At 39.5% G+C, this 25,311-nt stretch overlaps 2 protein-coding genes across 3 annotated transcripts; one reads left to right on the forward strand and one right to left on the reverse strand.

Annotated features, from left to right (window-relative positions):
- The first annotated feature begins 661 nt into the window (after positions 1–661).
- Positions 662–9,941, forward strand: LOC116299682 (ATP-binding cassette sub-family C member 4). The gene is made up of 8 exons (XM_031708391.2): positions 662–1,140; positions 2,393–2,659; positions 3,107–3,486; positions 4,000–4,796; positions 5,153–5,990; positions 6,518–6,832; positions 7,217–7,353; positions 7,983–9,941. The coding sequence occupies exons 1-8, from the start codon at positions 880–882 to the stop codon at positions 8,867–8,869; spliced, it is 3,882 nt and encodes a 1,293-aa protein (XP_031564251.2). The 5' UTR covers positions 662–879; the 3' UTR covers positions 8,870–9,941.
- LOC116299683 (uncharacterized) lies at positions 8,979–24,805 on the reverse strand. 2 transcript variants are annotated; one of them, XM_031708392.2, is made up of 16 exons: positions 24,632–24,805; positions 22,911–23,034; positions 22,576–22,644; positions 21,652–21,734; positions 20,612–21,055; positions 19,542–19,760; positions 18,777–18,893; positions 18,257–18,433; positions 17,244–17,522; positions 15,670–15,963; positions 14,972–15,076; positions 14,071–14,316; positions 13,209–13,338; positions 11,775–11,972; positions 11,024–11,202; positions 8,979–10,323 (listed from the first exon to the last, which is right to left on the reverse strand). In XM_031708392.2, the coding sequence occupies exons 1-16, from the start codon at positions 24,746–24,748 to the stop codon at positions 10,270–10,272; spliced, it is 2,835 nt and encodes a 944-aa protein (XP_031564252.1). In that variant the 5' UTR covers positions 24,749–24,805; the 3' UTR covers positions 8,979–10,269. The 2 variants fall into 2 exon arrangements, with proteins under 2 accessions (XP_031564252.1, XP_031564254.1); XM_031708394.2 differs by lacking the exon at positions 24,632–24,805 and adding an exon at positions 23,207–23,411.
- Positions 24,806–25,311: the final 506 nt, after the last annotated feature.

A 25,311-nucleotide genomic window follows, 5' to 3' on the forward strand; every position in this document is an offset into this window, starting at 1 on the left:
AAATGTAATACATGTTAAGGAAGAAATCAGAGAGCAGTTTTGACAATATTCCGCACGAAAATAAAGTATCGTGCTCTCTTTAAAAACCGAATCCAGGAATTTTTTTCTTTCTTTCAAAAATTGAAACCCGCAAATCAAATTGGAATTAATGGACACGCCGAGAATAGCTTAATCGTTGTTTGTGTTATTACTATTTTAAACAGCCCGGCGTGGAGTCCATAAAAGCAACCCTTTATCTTACTATAAGATCATGCAGCTTGGGTTATTTAAGCTTCCAGGGTAAAACAGATGGTCGTTCTTTCTGGTCTCTCTGGTAGACCTCAACCACGTCTGCGTTACAAATTAATGATCAGCGGGGGAAAGCTTTCAATCCGATAGTCGAATAAAAATAAAATATTAAAAAAGGAGAAAAAGAAAAGCGCGTTATCATGAACTTAGATTATCATTGGTATATGACTCACTCAAACATTTCCCAGTGGTTTCGCTGGGCGGAAAATAGGACAGATGGTCTTTGTTAGTGGTATATTGAGTCACACACCACGCGTAATTATTAATTCTAAGACCACGCAGAAGTTGGTCGCTGTTCCACGTATTGAAAATAAGTTAGCATATATGTACTTATCCAAATGACAGTAATATTTTTCGTGTTAATGATATTTTTAGGCCGGAGATAATAAAGGTCGTGACTTTTTACGAAAATCCTGACCATCAAATATGCTACGTATTCATTTCATTTGTTGGTATATTAAGATTACGTGCTTCTGGCACACTCAAGTCGGAGTAATACCACCCGAGCGATGTAAGGGAACAGAAAAATATCGCACAAGGCGATGTACTTAGATCCTTGAAACTGAAAGAAAAGCCCCCAGGTTGGTCGTAATGATTTTACACGAGAAAGATCGCTTTGGTAATCTAATCCCTAGAAGCTTGTGTTCTCGCGTAACCTTCTCTTGGATCGCCAAGACGCTACAGCATGGAAACAAGTCGCAAATTCAAGAAGTGGATCTTCTTGAGCTCAGTGACAAGGACTCGGCTGAGCAGCTTAGTCAACGACTTGAGAAAACCTGGAAAGAGGAGGAAACTTCAGTAGAAACCAAACCAGGAAGAAAAGTTTCATTGCTTTTACGAGCACTCATGAAGGTAAGACGTTCATAGCATGCAATGAGGCGATTCACGGGTTGGTCTGAGTATTTATGATATTTTTACGCGAAGAATTCTTATTCCGTGTGCCTAGACTTTCTTTATATTTTGGTGGCTGGTTGATGTATAGTTGCGAGTTGAGAATAAAAAATGTTATATGAATAAAGAATTTCGTTTATTTTCGACATTTTAAATTCTTTTTGTTATCAGTCATCATTCGCCGCTTGTTTAACTCCAATGACACCGTATACTATAAAGACGTATACTATAATGTCGGTGATACGAGTGAATAGCTAAAAAGCCGAAAGAGACCACGTTGAAGATTTCTTTAAGAGCAAAATCTTCGTTCGTAAAAGTCTTCGAGGATTTTCCTTTCCGAGACTTATTTAACGCTTTGTGGCATAAACATTTCAAATCCTCTAAGAGGCTTACAAGCACAGGTCACGCGTCTGATGATTGTGAATAGAGTAACAGCGAGGCGCATGCGCAGATCCTGTTCCGGTTGACGCTTTCAACAGCTATGACCTCATTCCCCATCGCCCTTGGCTTCTGGTTCATTCATTTCAGTTTAATATTAGCCAGGAACTGCATGGAAGCACGAGTTTTTATGCGAAATTTAATAGCAGAGATAATGCACGGCTGAGCCAACCTATAAGAGAACGTCGTGTCAAAAATGCTATTTTGATCAGTATATAATCGTCTATGACAGTTATATATCACCTCGTCCGCCTTACAGCTATCACTCAAGTCAAATAAATGATAGATAGATTTGCCACGGATGTGGAGTCTGATCGCACGTGTATCTACTGTTATGAAATCAAGATAGTGATCTATTGAGATACCTTTTTAGGAAATTATGGATCGATGATAAGGAAATAACTGATATGTTAAATACATAGGAAGGGGAGGGGAGGGGACGGAAGAGGAAAAATGGAGGAATGCGACGTTTGTGGTCCAATAGAGGGCAAAAATGAAGGGAGAGAGAGAAAAAAGGAAAGGAATGGGAGAGAAAGGGAGGGAGGGAGGAAGGAAGGGATGGATGGATAGATGGATGGGAGGGAGGATGAAAGGGAGAGAGAGAGGCAGGGAGGGAGGGAGGGAGGAAGGGAGGGAGGGAGGGAGGAAGGGAGGGAGGGATGGATGGATGGGAATTCACGTGCATATTATTATTGGTGACACAGAATACGATTGTTCACTTGCGCGTAATACTTTTCCCTGTCAACTAAATACACCTCTTCACAATTCCTTTCAGTGTTTTACCTTCAACTTAGTCATGCTTTTAATCCTGGTCATCCTTAACGTTATTTTTCGCGTCCTCATGCCAGTCCTGGTTGGTCTTCTTGTTCGAGAGCTACAGACATTATCAGAACGAAGAGAAAGTAAAAGTCCTTACATCTACGTGGGAACACTGGGCAGTGTAGCTATGATGTATGGGGTCATAAGAAACTCCTTCTTATACAAGACTGAGACATTTGGCGCGCAGCTCAAGACAGCTATCATGGGCCTGATGTATAAAAAGGTAACCGCATACTTCACTTTTTGTAAAACAAATTATATACATCAACTTTTTTGAATCTCTGAAACTATGTCTGGGCTGATCAGAGTCACGGCTAACGGCAGATTGAATTGGAATTAAGTGCGTTTTGCGGAGGAAAAACCAGACCAATAAACTCTCCTCACGTGTGATGGTGAATATCCAGGAATCAAACCCGAGACAACAGACATGAGATAACAGGTGGGTGTACTAACACCACACCACCCTTGATGTTCTTTTTGCATAATATTGGTAAATTTTTCCTTTTTTCGATTGGAAAGTTGAATGGAGACTTTTCAGCCCGTGGAACATAAGTGAAGAGCTGAATTTTTTGGCAAATGATGTTGTAACTTCTTGGATTCGTCCCTTAATTCATTCCTACGATTTTATTCCTCAATCTCACAATCCTATTTCTCATTTCTTTTTCCATAGTTACTGAGGCTTAGTCAGAGATCAATCCATGACGTCACTTCCGGTCACCTGATTGCCCTATTTCATCTCGACTGTGGAAAAATCGAAGAGGCCAGTCACTTTATGACGCACATAGCAATGTTTCCATTGGAAATTATTGTTATTACCGCGTTGGCATGGCAACAGGTTGGCTGGTTGAGTATAGTGGCCAGCGGTTTTGTCGTGTTCTTGATTCCCCTGCAAGGCGTGATGGGAAGGATCTTTGCAAATTTGCACTATAAAATAATGAGGGAATCAAGGCGACGAGTGAATCTGATTAGTGAAGTGATTCTTGGAATACGAACTGTAAAGACCAATGCATGGGAATGGCCGCTAAGGACCCTTGTCAGGAACATCAGAAGGTATGATGACATCACAGCAATGGCCAAAATTAGGGACCCGATTTTTTAAGACCTATAGAGGCTTCGCACCAACACGTGATGGCAGCCATGACAGGAGGCAGTTACGATTCAATATGGTCTAAACTGATTTACATGAGAAAGAATCTAGTTTCTCAGGGGAAAGACTCTATTGCTGTGACTCCTGTCATGACTGCCATCACGTGATTGTGCAAAGCCACTATAGGTGGGGGTACCCAGATTCGTGTAAAGCTAAAAATATTTATACAGTTGTAGCTATCTTTAGGTTAATTGTTTAGCGTGATGTTTTTGTTTAAAAAGTCCTTTCACGAATTAACATTTAGATGTTTTGAGGTAAATACCGCGATTGAAATTTACGACGTTCGTTTCATCAATTCAAGATTCAAAGTAGGAAGGAAATCAAACTTCGGATAATGCATGACCTGAATCTTTGATACCTGATAGGAACGCATGAGCTGGTGTGACTGTAATTCTTGTGCATTTATTGAATTCTAGTCGCGAGCTCAAGTTTCTTCGCCGCAGTACTTTGGTGTCATCGTTACGACAGATAATCCAGTTTTGTTCACACCATCTTGTCTCACTCATCATCTTCCCATCCCTTGCGTTCCTTGGTACGGAATTGACTCCGGAGAAAATCATAGCCACAGTTGCCCTGTATGTCTGTCTAGTACATTCTGCTCTCGGGTACATAACACGTGCTCTGCTGAGTATACCAGAGGCGTACGTTGCTATACAACGCATTGAAAACTTCATGAAAGAAGAGGAGTTACACCAGAAACCAAAACATAATTACAGCCAATTGATAGGGAATTCTAGGTTTTTTGTTAACGCTGGTTTTGATCCACTGGAAACACCCAAGAAAATGAAGGTTTTAAGTTTTAATGGGTTGGGATCTGGGTACCGAGAAGATGACACTCCTGAGATAAAAGAAAAACTGGAAAATCCTTGCCGTGTTAGTCTTAAGAAAGCATCTTTTGTGTGGAGTCATCTAAGAGCATCGACAGCGCTTCATGAGATATCTTTAGAGCTGGGCGACAAACCATTGGTTGGAGTCATAGGATGTCCAGGAAGCGGCAAGACCGCACTGTTGTTGGCCATACTAAAAGAGCTTTCTTTGGTATGTGGAAACTTTACTGAGACGGGACGAGTGGTTTATGTCCCGCAAGTACCCTGGGTGTGCGCGGGAACTTTACGGGATAATATTTTATTTGATGCTCCGTATGCAGAGGAAAGATACTGGAAGGTTATTTATGCATGCGCACTGGATAAAGATATAGGAGAATTCCCTAATGGTGAGTTTTGAGAATATGTTTTATCAATAGAAACGGATGGTGCGTACTCTTCCTAACTTCCTTTCCCCAAAAGTGTTCTGTTTTCAGCTATAGCTTGCAGAAGAAGTGTGAGAGAACACAAGGAATCGATTGCCAATATTCGTTAGTATTTGACCTTCGATATCTGGCACTGTTTTGCCTTGCCTTGCCTTGCCCCTAATCATTATACCTTCCATGCACAAACTTCAATTGCCTTGCCTCGCTTATTCTTTTCTTCAATCTTTCGCTGTTATGAGCTCAGTGTACCCCCTTGCATCGCCTTGTCTCAGAATTAAATAAGCTACGTCCTATATATTGCTTTCTTTTTTGATTCTCAGGCGACTTAACCTTGATTGGCAATGGAGGAATAAGTCTAACTACAGACCAACAAGAAAGAGTCAGTCTAGCTCGAGCGGCATACTGTGAAGCAGATGTGTACCTCCTTGATGACCCCTTTACCTCGCTAGATAATAAAACAGGTCAGGGTCTCATAAAGAAAGTCTTACTCGAGCTTCTTACAAAGAGCTGTCGCATACTGGTCTCACAGGACCCTGAATTACTAGAGCATTGTGATCGCGTGATAATTCTTAAAGATGGCCGTCTCACGCAGCAAGGAACGTACGCTGAGCTGACGGAAGCTTTAGAAAGCATGAATTTGAGACAGACGGTCCAAACTGATCTGCAGAGTGTAGACATTCCTATATACGAGGTTAAACACGCTAAAAGTAGAACGTTGAGTTCATCGAGTAACGATTCAATAATGACTGAAAACACATCAAGTTGTCACCATGATCACAGGGAGGTCGAAGAGGACCGACTGGTCGGGACGCTGCCGTGGTCGGTGTATTGGAGATACTTTAGAAGTGGTCGGAGCACAGTGGTACTTATCTTCCTGGTAATTGTTTTAATGGCTGGACAAGTCATTCTAATGGTGACAGACTGGTGGTTGGCAAGGTGGAGTAAAATGGACTTTAGTCGCCAACAACAACGTAGCAACATTTATATCTTCTATGGATTAGTGGTCATATCAATATTACTCGTCTTCAGTCGTGCATTGAGTCTGTTCCTTTCTTTTTTGAAGACGTCAGCAGTTTTTCACGATAATATGATTACCGCTGTCCTGAAGGCTCAAGTTTCTTTCTTTGACTCGAATCCAGTGGACAAAATAGTAAACAGGTATGTTGAATGTTATCCTCGAACCACGCCAGTGTTGCAATAGAGCAATAGAGCAAACCATATTGTTATTGCCTATATCAAGCCTTGTTGTTACTGGCCATGCTCAAACGGTGCCCCAACCCCAACTGTCATTGCGCACATGTTCGGAGTCGTCCAATCCATTTTATTTTATTTATTTTATTTTTTTATTGCGCATACTTGGACTTGGGCGCCTCAAGCCCGCTGACATTGCGCACATGATGCGATAGGAGTCGTCCAATCAACTTCGCACATACTTAGACTTGGCGCCTCTAGCCTGCTGACACTGCGCACATGCTTGGAGTCGTCGATTAAGCCCTTGTTAATGCACATGCTCGTAGTGGTCGAGTTTTTGCGCATGCTCAGAAAGTGGTCCATCCATTCAACCACTTGTCTTTTATTGCGCATGTTCTGAAATATTCTGGAAGCATACTAGATATCCATCTTTGCATATTCTACTATTCTATCTTCAATATCTAAACTAATCCTACAATGTCATATCTTTTCAGGTTTTCCAAAGATGTCGCCGATTTGGACGACCATCTTCCATACGGCTTCATCGAGAGCATCCAGGCCTTTCTGTCTGTAACGTCCATCATAATATTATCTATTGCGGTTAACTACTGGGTGTCTCTAGCGGGTATCCCGTTGATGGTAGCATTTGTGTGTCTGAGAAGATACGTTTTGAGATCGACAAAAGATTTTAAAAGATTAGAAAGAAGATATCTCTGTGATGCTGTTTCACACTGTTCATCGACTCTATCTGGGCTGACTTGTATTAGGGCTTTTAAGACGCAGGAACGATTCTTACAACGATTTTACCAGTGAGTAAATATTAACCGTCCACATAATACATTGGTTCAAAGCAGTTCAAGTGACTTCAATTTGTGCCGTTCTTTGAAATTTAATACCGAGCAGCCTCGGTTTGTGTTTAATCGATGAACATATGTACGAAAACACCTCTCTTAGTTATCCTCCTAAGTAAAGGAGAGCATTAGGAAAATATAGAAGAAATTGGTTTTGTTATAGGGGAAATCTGAAGGCGTGCTCACACAATGCGACGATGCGTGTGTGACTCTTCCAGTGCGCGCAACTTTGGGGGAGGACAAACTCCGCGATCTCCCATTAGCATCTTACCTCGCACTCGCTCCTTGAGGCATTGCTTTGCTAGTCTCACACTCAGGATAATTTTCAGTGTTTTTCGATAGGTTCTTAGACACCCAATCCCGACCATATGTGATGTCCTTCGCGGGTACACGTTGGCTGTGTTTACGAGTCGACCTTCTGTGTTCATTGTTCATCACCAGCATTGGTATTGCCTCTGTGTTGACGACAGCAGACGCAGGTGAGAGAACATGCATCTATCATGTTATTGTTCGATAGTTTGATTTTGGCTTTCGCCTCGACTCTCTGGAATCTCTGGTTTTCACATCTCCGCAAAATCCAAATCACGCTAGATCCCCAATTTGATCTTTGACTTAGCCGTGCCCTGACTTAAGGAACAGCCCAGAGATAAGAGGTTTCTTTCGTTATAAATACGCACCGGCAAGAAAATGTCTGAGCACTTGTTAAAAGAAGGAACATTTCTTTTTCCCCTGAGTGTTGAGGCGACAACGAACACTTGCACCTAGAAAGTTTCTTGTGGTTTGAAATTTGCCATCCGAATTAATCACTTCTCAATCAATCAGAACTCTAGGTCACGGCACGGCAACTCCCTACGGTAAAGTTTTCCAATCATGCCAAATTGTCTCTGAGTACTTATAGAGGCTTTGCACCATCACGTGATGGCAGCCATGACAGGGGCACAACATTTAGCCTTTTTTCCTTGGAAACTGAGTTCTTTCTCGTGTAAATCAGATTAGACCAGATTCAATTGTCCCTGCCTCCTGTCATTGCTGCCATCACGTGATGGTGTAAAGCCTCTATTGGGAAAAAATCGCAAACCTTAATCATTATAATTATTATTCTTTTTAGCCTACACTGGTTTGTCATTATTGTATGCCATACAGCTTCTTGGATTAACACAATGGGTCATTCACGTGACTGCTGAAACTGAAAACACCATGGCTTCATTTGAACGAATTTCAATCTACACAGGCCTAGAACCGGAACCAGGGTACGCATCAAAGCACATCCACCTCAAAGACTGGCCTCATGAGGGGGCTATTAAATGCGAGGATGTTTCGCTGAACTATAGCGAGGGGGGACCCGAAGCACTTAAATCAATTGACATGAAGATTCTCCCCAAAGAGAAAATAGTTGTAGTTGGTCAACAAGGTGCCGGAAAATCTTCACTTGTGGCCGCTTTGCTTCGTATGCCGGAGCCGAATGGACGAATCATTATCGATGGCTTGGATATTTCGCAAATTTCTTTACGGGATCTACGCCGACGTATCGTGTACGTCCCTCAAAAGCCTTTTCTCCTGAGCACTTCACTAAGGTTTAATCTCGACCCGCTTGATAGATATAAGGACGAAGATTTACTGAGGGTGTTAGAGCAATTGAAACTTGACAAAATGGTGCAATCTAACCTAAGGAGATCAGTGTCATATTACACTAACGAGGAGCGGAAATTAATTTACCTTGCACATGCGTTACTGCAAGGTCAGCGGATTCTAATCATCGAAGAAGATGACTTGATCACTGATTCCAGGACTGACACCTTGATACAAGAGATCATAAGAACTCATTTCCAGGATCGGACGGTCATAACCATTGCGCATAGACTGGACACTATTATGGCTACTGATAAGGTGGCAGTGATGAGAGATGGTCGTGTGTTGGAGTTTGATAGTCCTGAGGAACTAAGCAGTCAGGACGATAGTGAACTAGTCCAATTACTAAGCGAGGCCAGCTACTAGGTACCCTCGCCTGTGCAACCATTAATTTACGCATGCGCGCATTTCATCTGCTCCGCATGATAACCATGAGGAACGCAGGCTCCGGGGGAGAGAAATGTTCGAGACCCAATGCGATCGATAGCACTGATTTATTATTAAAACATACTTATTTATAAATATTTACTAGGTGCTTCTATCTAAAATATAGAATCGGAGTTATAAGGTGTGACCTGAATATTTTAAGGATCGGAGTTGTACAAGGTTTGTGCAAAATAAAAGGAAAACACTAAAAGCATAGAGCGCATGCAGTAAAACCTTGAAATAAAAACAAAGTTGATTCTGACAAATAGTATTTATTTAGTCACTGAGGCCCCGTCCACAAGTATCCGCGATTTTTTGTATCCGCAATTTTTTTTTTTTTTTGCGGATACGAAAATGTTTGCGTCCACACGCAGCGTATTCGAATCGTTTTCACCGTCCACGCGTGTCCGTTTTCGTAGAATTTGCGGATACGGTCACAAAAATTTGAGGACACGTGTGGACGCAACCCGTATCCGCAAAAAAAATTTGCGGATACAAAAATTTGCGGATACGTGTGGACGGGGCCTGATAGTTCGTATCACTCAACTAGAACATTCTTTACAACAAATAGTCTCTCAAGACACAAATAGTCTCTTGTGTATTTGTCTTTTGCGTAGTGAATGTTCTGGTTCGGTGACAGCAGCTATTAGTCACTAAATAACTACTATTTGTCAGTATCAACTTTGTTTTTATTTCATGGTTTTACTGCATGCGCTCTAACAATGATCAAAAACACAATTTTGTTCAATTTTTTCAGCAATTTTCAACGCAATCAATAAATTTACCAACGAACCAATCAGTGCATGACTTTGATAACTCATAGCTTTTGGCCATATGCTTCCAATCGACTTCATTTTTAATCCAAATTTTGGCAATAGTGCAAGTTAGTTTTTGCACTGTACTGTCTCGGTCAAAGAGAAATTTAGTAAAAAAATTCTAAAGATCATTTGTGAAATTTATTCTGTGGCAGTGATTTTGTATAAAATCCAATAAAAAACATTGTTATGTACAATTGTGATGATACAAAGTCGAATTAAATTATCCCTTTAGATATATAATTAGTTACAATAAATATAATTTATATTAAATTAGTTATAATACTCCCCCTCCCCTCCCCCCTTGCTTTTCCCTTGCAAAAAAATCAAAAGTTGTTTGCAGTCATTCATCAAAGAATGCAATAACAATGCATGGCCGCCATAGTATTTGATGGTCACAAAAAGAAACCAATTATAAATTTTTACAAATTTATGTGTCATGAATTAGCCCAATCGTATCCAAGTACCCCATGTTATATTTGCTCGTTTTAGATTAAGGAATAAGAAACATAACGTACGAAGGACCTATCGTATTCTTGGCCTTGGTAGGGAAGAGGTCTTCATTCTGGATGGTGATCCCTGAACAAGAACATAGATTAAAATAAATATATATGTAATTGAGTGTGAACGACGACTGAAAAGCTAAGGCGTTTCCCCAAGCTATTTCTCAGATATTTAGCACCTTCCGGTCGTTTGCGTCCAGAGAACGAGAAGTAAGACCTTTTAATTTCCAGATCCCCCTGTCCGATCTTACGTCCTTGTTCAAGATTTATAGTATCTAAGGTACCCTAATCACTGTCTACTTCATACCTCGTACTCTACGTAATACCCAAAGCATGCATACACCTATTTCAAAAAACCTTGTCGGTCGGACATCTGAAATCTGAAATCTAAGACTGAGTAACACGCTGCAAAATGAAATATATACACAGCCGAACAACGTAGTTTGCTTTGATAATGGAATATGAAGCGTGACCTTTGAAATTCTTCGTTTGCAATAGACGTCATAGCCGCCATGTTGGAAAAATTTGACAAAAGATTTTTCAATGAATTCTTTTGTTATATCTTCCAACATGGCGGACATCCCTTTTGTTATTGTGCTCTCTTGGGATTGATTGCAAACCAAGAATAGAAATGTGATTTTTTTGTATTTTAGCCAGAAAACATAAAAGTACAAAAATTCAGTTTAGTCTCAGATTACCCATTTCAGATTTCCGACCAACAACGTTTTTTGAAATAGGTGTATATACACACACCAATAAAAATTAGTTACTCATACCTCGTACTCTCTGAGCCTGTCTTTCAACTGCACAGCAGCAGCAGTCTCAGTTTTTCTGGTAGCCTGCCCCAGTTCAACTGTTCGTACTCGTTGAGCGAACGTTAAGCTACACACGGTTTCTCCGACATTCTTTTCGACAGGCGCGACTTGAACGACCATGAGTGTTTTTGAGTCACCACCTAAGTAGGTTCAAAGGAGAATGTTAGGCGTTTTGAAAAGATTCGACGGAGGCAAATAGATATAAGGCTCCGTCCACACTATGCCGGATAAATTTGAATCCGAATTTTCAAACCGAAACCGAAAAAAAAGTTTTCCGTCCACACTAATACGGCTAGCCGGCGTTTTCAAATTGTTCCACTCTGGAGACTGTCTTCGAAAAAATTCGTTTTCGGTGAATCGCCCGGACTAGGCCTAACCGAATGAATAAAAATTCGGATTCAAATTTATCCGGAATAGTGTGGACGGGGCCTAAGGGGAAGAGGGCCGACATATTTATACATTTCGTATATCCTAATTTAGTTTTGCGTCGATGAGAGTGATTTCTCAGTATCCCGAGTCACAGGCTGGTATTTAACCTTTTAAGGCCAGAGATAACAGGAATATACAAGTTTGAAATAAATACAAGTCCTACGTTTTGAATTTGAGACATGTTTCGACAGAAACGTCTGTCATCATCAGTATTCCCCTTAGGGGGGAAGGGGCGGGAAGCGGCTGTAAACAGGCTACACTAAGCACGTTCCACAAGACTTACCGAGTGATTCTTGTAGGAGATAAGTCAATTTGGAGTTTCTGTATGGAACATGGGAGCTTTTGCTCTTCAATGAATGGATAACATCTCCGAGGGACGAAAGGGACTTATTAATATTCTGCGCCTCCTTCATACGAGCCCCTTCCGATCCACTCTTGGAGATGCGTTCACTGCCGGCCAAGTCCACAAGGTTCAGTTTACCTGGTCAAACAAAGATATCGATTATTAATACTCCATTTTACGGTTCCGTTCAGCGACCCTGAATAATAGTTCCTAGCCGAGGCTGGAGTTTCCGCGCATAGCAAAACTACAGTTTATCATGCGCGGTAACTCCAGCCTCGGCTTGGAACTATTATTTGTGGTCACTGAACGGAGCTGTAAAATGGAGTATTGTTGACTTGGAATGAGATAACACCTCAGTCATTTTAGAGAAGGTCAAAATAATAGGTAGGATAGGATTGCGATCTTATGGATTTGGGTCATAGACACCGGTAAATACCCCCTCCCCACCCAGAGGCCTTTTGAATTGCTCAATAAACCTCTTGCACGCGACGTCAATGCAGCTCAATTTGAAGGACAAAACAAATGAATTTTAATCTCCTGAGAATTGGGAACCCATTACTATGTCCTCCAAAATGAGCTGCATTCCGACGTGATGCAAGTGGTCTATACTTGGTGTCCGTAGTTGCTAAGTATACGTGTAAACAGACAGTACATTCATTTTTGTCATGTTAATTTTACTTTTCGAGGTATTCTCGACTTTCACATCCCCATAATCCTTTGCGTCTTTGTGGGGTAACCAGAGGGTAAAAACCCGCTTATTTTGCTGAAGGCTGATCAGACAATGTTGACAATACCTTGTTTGGTATCCAAAGATAAAATGAAGAAGTAAAAAACAGAAAAAGATAGAAGCTTGAAGACGTTAAAGGTAAATTTTAAACATTTTTTCGTAAGTCAATACATTTTCTGTAAGACCAAAACTCTTGATGATCTGTACACGCAAAAATAACTTGGAATAAACTGATAATCAGTATTGTACAGATAAAAGCAGGTATAGTATAAATTCAATTAAGAAACCTTTCAATTTGGGACAGTTTTTTGATTGGTTACCCCCCAAAGACGCAAGGCATTATGGGGATGTGAAAGTAGAGAATAGAGGTTATGCACCATCACGTGACGGGACACATAATACAGCATGAGTTGTCTGTGGTTAGATGGCAGAACAATGAAACCCCTTTGCTCTCGGAAATTGAAGTATTTCTCATGTAAAATGATCGTATTGTTTCTGCCATCTAACATGGCTGCCGTCACGTGATGGTGCAAAATCTCTATTTGAGGACTGACAAAATTCAGGATTTAACTTCTGGAGGTGGTAGGTCTCAGGTAAGTCCACCCCTCCCCTCTGAATAGGTACCGTAGGTTGACCTAGTGGGTTACCTGTGGTTCTTGAACCAGTCGATCTGTTGACTCCTATTATAGTCACACACAACAGAGCATGGGATCGGGACGAGTGCTCGTTCATGTCCGTGAAGGCAGTGGATCTGTTTTGTTTGCCAAGTTGAAACACCTGAAACACAACAACCCCTGATCTTTAGACAAGAATAGCACTTTGATAGAATTATGAGATTACGCTGCGCACAGTCCCTGTATTATCCTGGGTCACCGTTTGGGGTTTGCTGTGGTTTATTTGCCCGAGTGAGGATTAGTAGCTAGTCTAACATCCCCAAGGGAAGAGATGTTGGGAGTGAGGGGACAAATGAAAACTTGTACTGAAAACGGAATAACACTAGGAAAAGTTCTTTGTTTTCTTTATATTTCGTGCACGCTTAATATCAGTTAAAAATTACAATATTTCTTTTCCCCTCGAAGAGTTTTGGAAAATTGTTGTGTCCTGTTCTCAGCTAGAGTGGTGTTTTAGCGTAATAGAGGTTTTGCACCATCACGTGACGGCAGCCATATTAGATGGCAGGAACAATACAATCGTTTTAAATGAGAAAGAATAAAATTCCCGAAAGCAAAGGGATTTTATTTTTCTGGGCCCGGTTGTACGAAGCCTGGATAGCGCTATCCGACGGATAAATCTTATCCACGGAGTAAATTTATTGGATAACAGAATTGAATTATCCAGTGGATAAGGATTTATCCGCCGGATAGCGCTATCCAGGCTTCGTACAACCGGGCCCAGCCATCTAACCACAGGCAGCAAAACCTCTATTGGAGTTAACAAAAATTGTTAGGAAGGAGTTTATGAAGCCGAGCTTGGGCACCCTGTGCTCTCTCCATGGACTATTTCACTTACCTCGTTTAACTCTTGAAGATTCGAAACCATGACCTCCTGTAACCCAGGTACGAAAAGCCCATCTTTACCCTGCTTGATGTCCAGCTTGGCCGAGGTGTCCTCACTTAGCAAGTCTCTCAGCATTTCATTGTAAATCTCCATGACGCTAATACTGATAGAGTATTGCCACTCCCCTTGCCGATCTGACGTCTCCTCGAACAGTAGCTGTAGGGCCCTTTGATTTATGCCGGGGTTATCGGGGATACCCTAGGAAAGGCAGTAATGTTAGCTGCTAAACAATTGATCGGGGTTATCGGGGATACCCTAGGAAAGGCAGTAATGTTAGCTAAACAATTGATCGGGGTTATCGAGGATACCCTAGGAAAGGCAGTAATGTTAGCTAAAAAATTGATCGGGATTATCGGGGATACCCTAGGAAAGGCAGTAATGTTAGCTAAACAATTGATTGGGGTTATCGGGGATACCCTGGAAAAGGCAGTAATGTTAGCTAAACAATTGATCGGGGTTATCGGGGATACCCTAGAAAAGGAAGTAATGTAATTTTGGTCTCAGTTGGTCGCGTGTGACTGGGAATCGCAGTAATATGTCATAATCGTCATCATCATGTACCATGTATTTTCATCATCAAGTATCATCATCATGTTTGATCATCATCATCGTCGTTATCATCATGTATCAAAATCGTCATCATCATGGATCACCATTATGTATCATCATCGTTATCATCACCACCATCATGTATCATCATCATCATCATATATCATCATCATCATCATGTATCATAATCATTATCATCATGTATCACGTTTCATCATCATCATCTACCATCATCATCATCACCAAGTATCATCATCACCATGTATCATCATCACCATGTATCATCATCACATTCAGTTCTTACCTCCATCGTGAATGTCTTGCCACTCCCTGTCTGCCCATAGGCAAAGATACACACATTATAACCATCGATACATGATATAACTAAAGGCTTGACTTCGTTAAACACCTAGAAAAAAACAATGCACTACTATTAGCATATCAAGTTGCGACGAAAAACAGTTAAGACAAAAACCCCGACGTGCGAAAGTTGCGGATGATTGAGGACGCATGACACCAGCTCAAATAGCAACAAAATAGCTTGGTATCGATCAGCTAAACTGATATTTTGAGTCTACATATCAATAGCTTTTATTAAACAAAATTTCTCAGAGATCCTCTTGTCTGATCTAAGTTGATGCATGGCAAATTCACAGATGGAATTGGAATTTGACATGTTAGGAAGAAAACCGGTGAACTCGGAGAAAAACCCTTGAATCAAGGGAGAGACCTAACAAAAACTACTCACAAGTGATGCTGAGTCTGGGAATCAAACCCAAGACCCCAGAGGTGAGAGGTGAGTGTACTTCTGCTACGCCACCCTCGATTTCCTCAAAGAGAAGCACTACCCTCCCAGTTTATGTACATGCTCATCCATAATTATTCCTGTTGAAAGCTTTCCATTCAGAAGGTAAAAATCCAATACGAGACCGGAAATGACGGGTATAAATAGCAACCTATTTAGAGAAAATAATAATAACTCCTGGTAGTGCAATAACTTACTTCTTCCTGTGTTGAATCAGGCTTAAACACTTGGTCCATCTCGAACGGTCTGTTGGATCCTTTAGACCAAACATTTAGTAACCCGTCATCATCCTCGTCAAACGACACCACTTTCTCCGCCATTTTCCCACCACCGTCTTCCCGGATGACCGGCCGAACACGGCAGTACACTCGTATGTTTCCCTTCAAGTCCACTAGTTCGTTGTGGTATTTCTTTCGTAACGCCATTTCTTTCTTGTATTTTTGGACAAGGTCTTTGTTTCGTCCGTCTATATTCTCTATTCTATTGAGTATCTGAAACATAAAGAGGGCCATATGATGAGTTCTTAAGTTAAAAGATATGGCTCTTAATTGACCTTATCTATTTTCTAAGATATTATTACTTATAGATTATTAAAATACATGTTTCTTTTGTTTCTTTCTTTCTCGGACCTAAATGTTAACTACTGGTTTACCAGTAATTGTGTTTTCCAATTATGTCATTATTGTTATTGTTATCATTATCATCATCATCATCATCATTATTGTCCAGTGTCTTATCATTTCAGACCATGTGTCATTTCCTAGAGTATGATTTCTTTGTTTAACGGTTGTAGATAGAAAATGGAGAGTCCCACAACTGAGTAAATTTTCTCAAAGAGCATGGGGTCGTCATTTCAGTATCTTTTTGTCTCGTTTAGCACCCCTAGGTGACCCATAATGCCTTGCAAATCAAGATGGCCGCTACATCGTCCAAGTAGTCTAAAACGACAATCGACAAATAAACACAGAACCTGATTACAATCTTCTTCGCAGCACGAGCTATAAGTATTTGAGTGTACACCAATATGGCGGATAGCAACGGTTGTCAAGACTTTGGTCACGTGGGTGAAAACCGAGAATTGGTAGGAGTCAGAACAATCTTGTACCCAGAGCCTGCGTTCCTTCTGGCCTGCGGCGAATAACAAGGACTCTGGCATAATCCACATTTTGGCGCATGCGCAATTTTCAGAAAGTGAGATATAAACGGTCAAAATAAGCAAAGTAAAGATTAAATCGAAGTCAAAATCAAAGCACAAATCATAGTACAAATTAAAAATCGTGGGGGGAAATATGTTTAATTTTTGGCAAGTCTTTGAACGCGTGCGCTGTTATACCGGAAGTCCAAGAAATCCTGGTCTCAAAAAATGGATTATCCCAGAGCCCTCGTTCTTCAACCCAGGCCAGAAGAAACGCAGTCTCTGGGTACGAGATTGGAGTCAGAGGTGATGTGTCTATTTGCTTGTCTGTGTGCCTGTGTTTATTATCTTTACTACATGGCTGACGTGAAACCCTTCCGTCACTCATGTTAGTTTTTTTAAATTTCGATTCAAGAAGTCATTTTTACTTGCAAAATCCTAGAAACCTCTAGGAAGCCCTAGCGCATTTTGTCGAGCATGCGCAGTAAGGATGACACAGGTCTCTTGGATCGAGAGTAGTTAGTGTCTTTAGTGACGTGCTCGCTTAGTCACAATAAACCCTGCGCTTAGTTGCGGTTTCCTAGCGCAGTTGAAACAAAGAAATTTCGTTCGAGTACATAAAACCTGTATGGTTACCTGTCGTTGAACGTCCTTGATAGCAGGTTTTATGGCTGTTGCCATCTTCAGGGTCTCTATTTTCAGGTCCTTATACTGTCTCTTTATTTGTTTGATAACAGTTGATAGTAACTTGACCTGTAGTACAGTGTTATCTAACTTGGCTTTCATTAATCTGCTGGACTTTTCGGAGCTTTGTCTCTCTTCCTCTAGCTTTCGTTTGGTTTCATATTCACGTTTTTGCTTGTCGCGTTCTGCTTGTTTGTGTAGTCTTTCCATCTCTCCTTTCAGTTTGTAAATCTGAAAAACGATAGATTAAACTAGTCTTAATGATCACAGCTCTGTCATATTGTATTATTTAAAGGCGAAGTGAATATCGGGGAATATTTACCGAGACGCGAGTATATTCTCCGATATTCACTGAGAAGATAAAAGACTTTTTTTTCGGTAACAGCAACAAAGCGGCTGGCCGCCATTTTGGATTATCGCTGGAGGTGATTATCGTGTGATAGTGTGAGTTTCTCGACCAATCAACGCGCGAGATTTTCAATAATCACTTATGTGTTGTTACTAAACACCTATAATACCGCCTCTCACCAATGCGGCCCGAGTTCGAGTCCTGCCGGGTTCGGTGTCGTATGTGAGTAGAGGTGTTTGTTGGTTCTCTCCTGTGCTTCGAGGGGTTTTTCTCCGGGTTCTCCGGTTTTTCCTCCCTCCCCAAAAATCAACTTCTAAATTCTAATTCGATTTACCGGCTGCCTTCAATATTAGGTCGCAAGGCCTGTTAGGCATTTGGCCGTCCACCCAGGAGTGTTAAACGCATTAGACGATAACGCAGTAAACGATATATCAGAAAGGTTCTTGGAGTCAAAGAAGATAGGCAATAGGAAGACCATGAACAAAAGGAATAATGGGCACACATCTAAACAACATCACCACTACCACCACCACCACCATCATCATCATCATCATCATCATTATTTCGTCTCGATGACGATTGTTCGCATGCAAATATGAAGCACTGTAACACTCACCTCACTCTCCAAGGATTTAATCACTCCATCTTTCTCCCGCAGTGATCCTTCAAGATTGCGTGACTCCTTGAGGGAATCCCGTAAACTTTGGCATTCAGACAAAGCCTTCTTTTCTCTTACAGTCGCATCGTTGTTTGAAATCCTGAGAGCCTTAATCTCTGACTGTAATGCTGCATTCTGTTGGAAAAGAATTTTGGAAATTTGAATGATTTTGATAGATAGCCTGGACATCAACTTATGCATGTAACATCAGGAACGTAGCCAGGATTTTCTGAGGGGGGATGGGGGGAGAGGGTCAAATTCAAAAGTCTGCCATACTGTTTCAGCCCCCGAAACACCGAGCCAAAAAAACTTTAAAAACCATAATTATGCTTTACGTTTTACTAAAATAAAATAAAAAATCGTAAGTTTACCGTATAAATTCTAAAAAGCTGCCATTTTGTTGCCACTAAGGCTCCTCCTGCCTATGCCCCTGTAACACTATGTAACATTTGAGTGATCCCGTTCTGGATCAACCTACCTTGCTACTCAGATCTGATCGTGTTGTTCCTAATAGTGACTCCAGGTCTTTGTTTTGTTTGATCATCTCGTCAAGTTGTCTTTTGGTTTCTTCTGACACTACAGATACCATTCTCACCTGGAAAAAAATGCATTCAAGGTTGGAACCAAACTATACCATATCTAATTGCTAGTACACAGAGACCCAAACCATATTGAAATGATGTTTAAGGGAAAGATTTATGTATTACCAGTATTTGGTGCTATGCACTGATCAAGACAAGCTCTCATAACAGCTTAATGGGAAATACACTACCATCAAGCAACAAAATCGTAAGAGTACATACATGTAGAGATACATGGGAATTGTGGGATTACGATACATGGGAACGATTTATTTGACTGATAGTAGTCGACCATTGCCCATTACTATCATCTAATGACTTTTGTCTCCATGAACAAGTACAGTGAAACCTCTATGATAAGGACACAAAAGGGCTAGAAAAAATTTTCTGCAAGAGGTGTCCTTAATACGGAGGTTGGCTCTATGAAACAAAATAAAAACCTATGGCAATTTTACTGAACAAAATATCTGTCAATAATATATTAGATGTGTCTATGAGGAGAGGTTTAACTGTAGCAATGAAAATAGTGGCAACAGAAATGGGAAAAATCCTATTGAACATTAAAGGGAAATAACTAAACAGGTGATCTTCATTATTGTACAGCTTGACTAAGCTCTTTGACATAGATATCCCCTAGAAAAGATTGTATCATGCAGCCATACCTTTGGTGGTGTGCTGGCCAGATTAGTATACTTTGTCTCAGTGTCCCTCAGCTTTTTTCTCACTTCCATTAGTTCTATGTCATGCTTTTTCTTGGATTCCTTTGCTGATTCTTCAAGAGTGCTGATGTCTTGTTCAAGATTTCTGATTTTAGTCTTTAACAGATCATTTTCTTCTTGGAGTTGTAGATGCTTGGATTGGTTATTATTCTCTGTTATAACCTAAGACAAGATTTATAATAATAATCTTTATTATTTTCATCAGTAACTTCAGGTCAGTGACTTCAAATTCAGGGCACAGCTAACCTCACAGATTGAATCCTAAAACCTTCTCTTTGCTGATCTAAGTCAGGGCACAGCTAACTCACAAATAAAATCCTACAACAACCTCTGGGTTGATCTAAGTCAGGGCACAGCTAACTCACAGATAGAATCCTAAAACAACCTCTGGGTTGATCTAAGTCAGGGCACAGCTAACTCACAGATAGAATCCTAAAACAACCTCTGGGTTGATCTAAGTCAGGGCACAGCTAGCTCACAGATAGAATCCTACAACAAACCTCTGGGTTGATCTAAGTCAGGGCACAGCTAGCTCACAGATAGAATCCTACAACAACCTCTGGGTTGATCTAAGTCAGGGCACAGCTAACTCACAGATAGAATCCTACAACAACCTCTGGGTTGATCTAAGTCAGGGCACAGCTAACTCACAGTTAGAATCCTACAACAACCTCTGGGTTGATCTAAGTCAGGGCACAGTTAACTCAAAGACTGAATCCTAAAACAACCTCTGAGCTGATCTAGGTCTGGGCACAGCTTACTCACACAAGAATTTGGAGTCTAGAATAATAGGTTATATTGGAGGGAGCAAAGCTACTATGAGAGAACCTGAAGAAAACCCATCAAATTGAGAGAGAGACCTAACAAACTCTATTCTCATGTGATGCCATGTCTGAAAATCCAACCCAAGACACCAGTGATTCCCTCGATTCTTATCAACATTGTTATTAGTCTATATCAGCAGTATTACCCCTACTCATTTATATATCTCATATATAAAAAATCTTACTTACATTTCCAGCTTGCTGTAATTTCAGATTCTCAACCTGAATTTTTCTATTCATATTATCCATATCTGACAATTCCCATTTCATTTTTTCCATAGCTTCTTTATGTTCTTGTCTCACTGTCTCCAGCTCAGACTGTGTCGAGAGCCATGTCTCATAAATGCGACTTTTTTCAGTGTGCAAGTCATTGATCGAGTCCACCAGCTTCTTAATACTGGAAGCTTTTCCACTAATTTGGGGGCTTCCAATATTACCTCCTTTGATTCTAGATTCAAGTTCTAAAATCTTGGTTTCTTGTTCCTCTATAAGTTCTTCAAGATTGTGTATGAGCTCTGCTTTCATTTGGATTTGGGATTCCTGTGTCTTCTTCATTATCTTTATCTGGGACTTCTTGCTTTGCTCTGCTTTTTGGAGCTTGGATTTATAGTTTGTGGTCTTTTCTGAAAGTGCCTATAATGCAAAGAGATAAAGTAGTAGTGACACAGGTATAGTTCAAGTTCTTAAAAAATAATGGCAATTTCAAGATATCTGGAGTTCTAGTCGAGGAATGGAACTCAACTGCACTAGTCTTGCAGAGTATTTATGCTACATATGGCTTAAAATAACCGCAGTTCAGTTGCCAGTCACAGGCCAAGTTAGTTTTAGCATAGTCATACCTCATTTCTGGCTCAACATTACTGGTCAAAATGACCAGCAAGGCAAAGATTTGGCCAGACAATCTTGTCCCAGTTCTGGCTGGACATTGTTCAATGTCTAGTTGTTATTTTAAGCCCTGCTACACCCCTTTTCCCCCCTACATAAAAATCAGTAACCATCTCCTCACTCCATTAACAATGACAGGTGACCTTTATTTTTAAAGCCTGGTTCTCAATAGCGATGCAAGCTGATGCAAATCCATGTTCTCACTATGAAATGAAGCGAAGCAAGCACAAATGTAAGAGTAAGAAAAGAGAAGCTATTGTTTTTCCTGTGTTGACTTGTGCTTATATGCTTGAAATCACTAAGTGAGAACCAGGCTTATGTAATCTTTTTTGTACCAGGCATACCTTAAGCTTTATTAAGAGTTCTTCCCTCTGTTTTTCTTTTTGTTTTAGCTCTGTTTGTAGAGCATGTACCTCTATAGAAGATGCTGGAAAAAGTGGACAAAAAATATTAGATATCAATTCACCTTATATTAATTACTGTACTCTGGTTTCACAAGTATGAATTTACACTGCAGCTTTTCCTCCTCTAGAGGTTTTGTATGGGAAGGAAAACTGCAGGAGAAGAGGGATAAGAACCTCATATCAAGGGAGTTGCCTAACAGACTGTTACTTATACTTGCTGCCCATTATGCCTGCTGGCATGTAGGGCAGCAACAAAGGATAATTTGTAGTCTTAATCTCCCTTCTTGCTGTTAACATAACATGATTGTTCTACAAGACAGGATTGTTAGCCCTTTGCCCAACCCCCTAGCCTGGATGAGTGGTAGACAGACAGATTCTACTCACACATAATGCAAAGTTCAGGAATCCAACCTGAGACCTTAGAGGTAAAAGGCAAGAAAGGTGTGTCACACACTCACACAAAGCATAAAAAATCACATTCCTAAGTCCTTGAGGATACTATACTACTATCCAAAATATGTTTTGAGAGCATATATAATAAAGACACTAGACAGTCTAGCAACCAAACAGGACACTAATTTTTGGGATCCATGCTACATCATAATCCTGCCATGTTGGTTGACGATAACAATGCAATGCTCATCAGCTTCTCTTGTTAAATCAACAAACATGGTGGCTGTTTTATTGTTATTTATATCTCTAAAGATTTTAAGTCATGTGATTGCACCCCAAAAATAGATATAGAATAGAATGAATGAAATGAATGAATGAATCACAAGAGAATCTCACTTGAAACTTAAACAAGTCTACTGTATATAATAATATTATTCTGTAATATACTGGAGAAAGCAGCATTTAATAAACCTTTATTCGAGTTGATCTGGTCGGCCTCTGGCTCATCCTCAGTGTTGGAGTCATCACCTTCAGAACTCTCTGTAAAATATAAAACATGTCTGTTTATAATAAAAATATCAAAACCAAAGCCCACAGTTATGTCAGTCATAACGAAAATAACTAGTCAGACTTCTGTCAAACTTCATAACAACTTTTCAAAACTCAATTAATAATATATGAGATAGATTTGTAGTTGAAATGTCTCCTAAACAGCTGGAGTTTGACAGTTTGGTTATCAAAAGCATTCAAAACAGAGATTATTATATTTGAAGTAACGTATAGATCGAAAAAAGACGTTATTTTACCATCGAATCCTAGTTCTTGCTTCCAAATCTCATCTCTAGAAGGAGAAGGCTTAGCTGAAGATGAAGGATCGAACTTCATTGGAGTTTTGAAGTGAGTGGCACTGTGACGATTTGAGGGTTGAGCCTGGAGAAAAAAACAAATATATATTTTAAGATGAGTTTTCAAATTCCTACCATACTCAAACAAGAAGAAAAAAGCTTTAAGAATTAAATAAGACCGTGATAAAGGATATACTCCTCAGACATTTATAATTAAAGAGCTACCAAAGTCAATTACAAGTGATAAAGTAACTTACAAAGTTGGACATGACGACGTAAGTATTTCACGATTTAAAAACACGCAGCCAAGAAATCCAAAGATAAATTACTCCGAAGTTGGACAATATAGATTGTAAAACCCAAATATGTTCATATGCGATGCTTTTTGGAGTGATTAATGGAAATATGGAACGATTTGTGACGCTTCAACAGCTCTGGATTTAGAAGACTTTCATGCGTTCTAATTTGAATCGGGAATGAAAGCCCGGTATAAGGGTGACGTCATGTTCTGTAAAGATATGAGCCAATCAGGGAGTTATAATTGGTGTTGCCCGGACGATAATAAACATGCGAATATAAACTGATTAATCTTTTGGAATCTTTGGACTATAATAAATATTTCGTCATGGATATACATTTTTGGGTCACGGGTATGAACATTAGGGGATTTGCATTTCGAAATGATATGCTACTGAACTAGAAAGAATTCGTAAAAAGGGATTTGATGAGAAATAACGCATAAAGCCAAGGATATAATAGCTCAGAACCCTCAAAATGCACGAAAATAAATCAACTCTGAACTCTCAAATAATAATAATAATAATAATAATAATAATAATAATAATAATAATAATAATAATAATAATAATAATAATAACTTTATTAATGTCTCTATATCTTCTAGCCGGGCATAAAGAAAGAAAGAAAAAGGATAAGAAAAAGAAAAAGAAAAAAGAAAAAAATTAGATAGCGTATATTCATCACGAACGGACAGAAAGAAAGGGAGAGAGGAAGGGAAGAAGAAAAGAAACAAATTAACGGGAAAGGATGAAAAGTATAGAGTAATGAAATGGAAAGGAAACTGAAAAAGAAAAGAAAAAGAAAGAACGAACAGAAAGGGTAGAAGGAAAGCATGAAAGCAAGAAAGAAAGACTTTTCAACCGCTAAACTGAAAAGCAAAACTGAGTTAATTTTAAGCTAAATGGTACTAGCATCAGGGGTAAATGATATTCTTGAGTACGGATACCATGCAAACGTCTTTTTAACGTGCAAATGAAGTATATCTCTCTCATACATATTTATTTCAACCCAATGCGACAAAAATATAAACAAACAACTGAGATAAACATGAGACAGAAAATAACAACAAAGAACAAATATATATATCAGAATAACTTTAAAACGTTAATAAAAACAAATTCTAATAGTTTAACTTTTTGGTTTCATCATCGTTCTTATAATTATGGAGTTATAGATTTGATCAAAATAAAATTCCGCAAAAATTAATAGGAAAAGAAAATTTGAAGATATTTTTGAATTTTTGCCTCCCCGATAAATAACGATGCTATGACGGTTTTCAGAATAATAGTGTCTATTTTGACTTGAGAAGCTCACACAGTTGGCATTCAACGCAGGCCATTATGATAACGTAAGCTAAAGCAACAAACAGGAAAGCACGGTACCTCTTTATCTGCAGGTTCATTGTCGTTATCCCATTTTCCTCTGTTCAAATGTTCAAGCAATAACTTCCTTAAAGTCTGGAGCTGCTTTTCATTCAATTCTGCGAATTTCTTTTCCATGAATCTAGACTAAAAACTAACAAAGCATATAAAAATTATAAAAATGATGCCTAGAAAACATTTTCTATCGTTGAGAGTGTTTATCTCTGAGGTACAGCTTTTAAATTATGCATGACAACAATCACGGGTGCTTACCGCAAACAAAGACCAAATTAATTTAAAAGCTACATCTAATTGATATTTTCAACCACCTTTTCTTTCTTCTTTTTATCAACTATTAATAAATTCAGGAAAAAGATATATTTCAGAAGGATAAGAATTTTACCGTTCAATAGTATCCTTTACGAAAAAATCTATCGCCGGTAATTTCAATACTTTACTTAACAGGTGTCTAAATTATTAAGAAGCAGTCATTTTTACTTTATATACATATATTATAGACTTTGAATGCATATGATAAGCTAATGCCGGAGTTTAATTTCATATTTATGGATTTGTTTTATTTGAAAGAATTTTTTCTTTAATACCAATTATTTTTCGCCCTTTGTAAACTATATGATGTTTCCATTAATTAAGCCATTTTCAAATAATAATGATCTAAACAGATGGATCTTTCCTTTTTA

Source organism: Actinia tenebrosa, unplaced genomic scaffold (assembly GCF_029948245.1).
Source record: "Actinia tenebrosa isolate PJP-AT-01 unplaced genomic scaffold, QUT_ActTen_1.0 PGA_scaffold2__45_contigs__length_23673736, whole genome shotgun sequence".
In the NCBI taxonomy this organism is placed as follows: Eukaryota; Metazoa; Cnidaria; class Anthozoa; order Actiniaria; family Actiniidae; genus Actinia; species Actinia tenebrosa.

What these genes read in the sequence shown, in the direction of transcription:
- LOC116299683 (XM_031708392.2), bottom strand. Translation starts at nt 24,748, where the DNA reads ATGGAAAAGAAATTCGCAGAATTGAATGAAAAGCAGCTCCAGACTTTA. An exon ending in TTAAATCCTTGGAGAGTGAG is followed by an intron (nt 17,523 to 18,256) that starts GTGAGTGTTACA and finishes ATCGTTTTTCAG; the next exon opens with ATTTACAAACTGAAAGGAGA. An exon ending in CTGATTCAACACAGGAAGAA is followed by an intron (nt 15,077 to 15,669) that starts GTAAGTTATTGC and finishes GTTTTTTTCTAG; the next exon opens with GTGTTTAACGAAGTCAAGCC.
- LOC116299682 (XM_031708391.2), top strand. Translation starts at nt 880, where the DNA reads ATGATTTTACACGAGAAAGATCGCTTTGGTAATCTAATCCCTAGAAGC. An exon ending in TTTTACGAGCACTCATGAAG is followed by an intron (nt 1,141 to 2,392) that starts GTAAGACGTTCA and finishes AATTCCTTTCAG; the next exon opens with TGTTTTACCTTCAACTTAGT. An exon ending in TTCTTACAACGATTTTACCA is followed by an intron (nt 6,833 to 7,216) that starts GTGAGTAAATAT and finishes GTTTTTCGATAG; the next exon opens with GTTCTTAGACACCCAATCCC.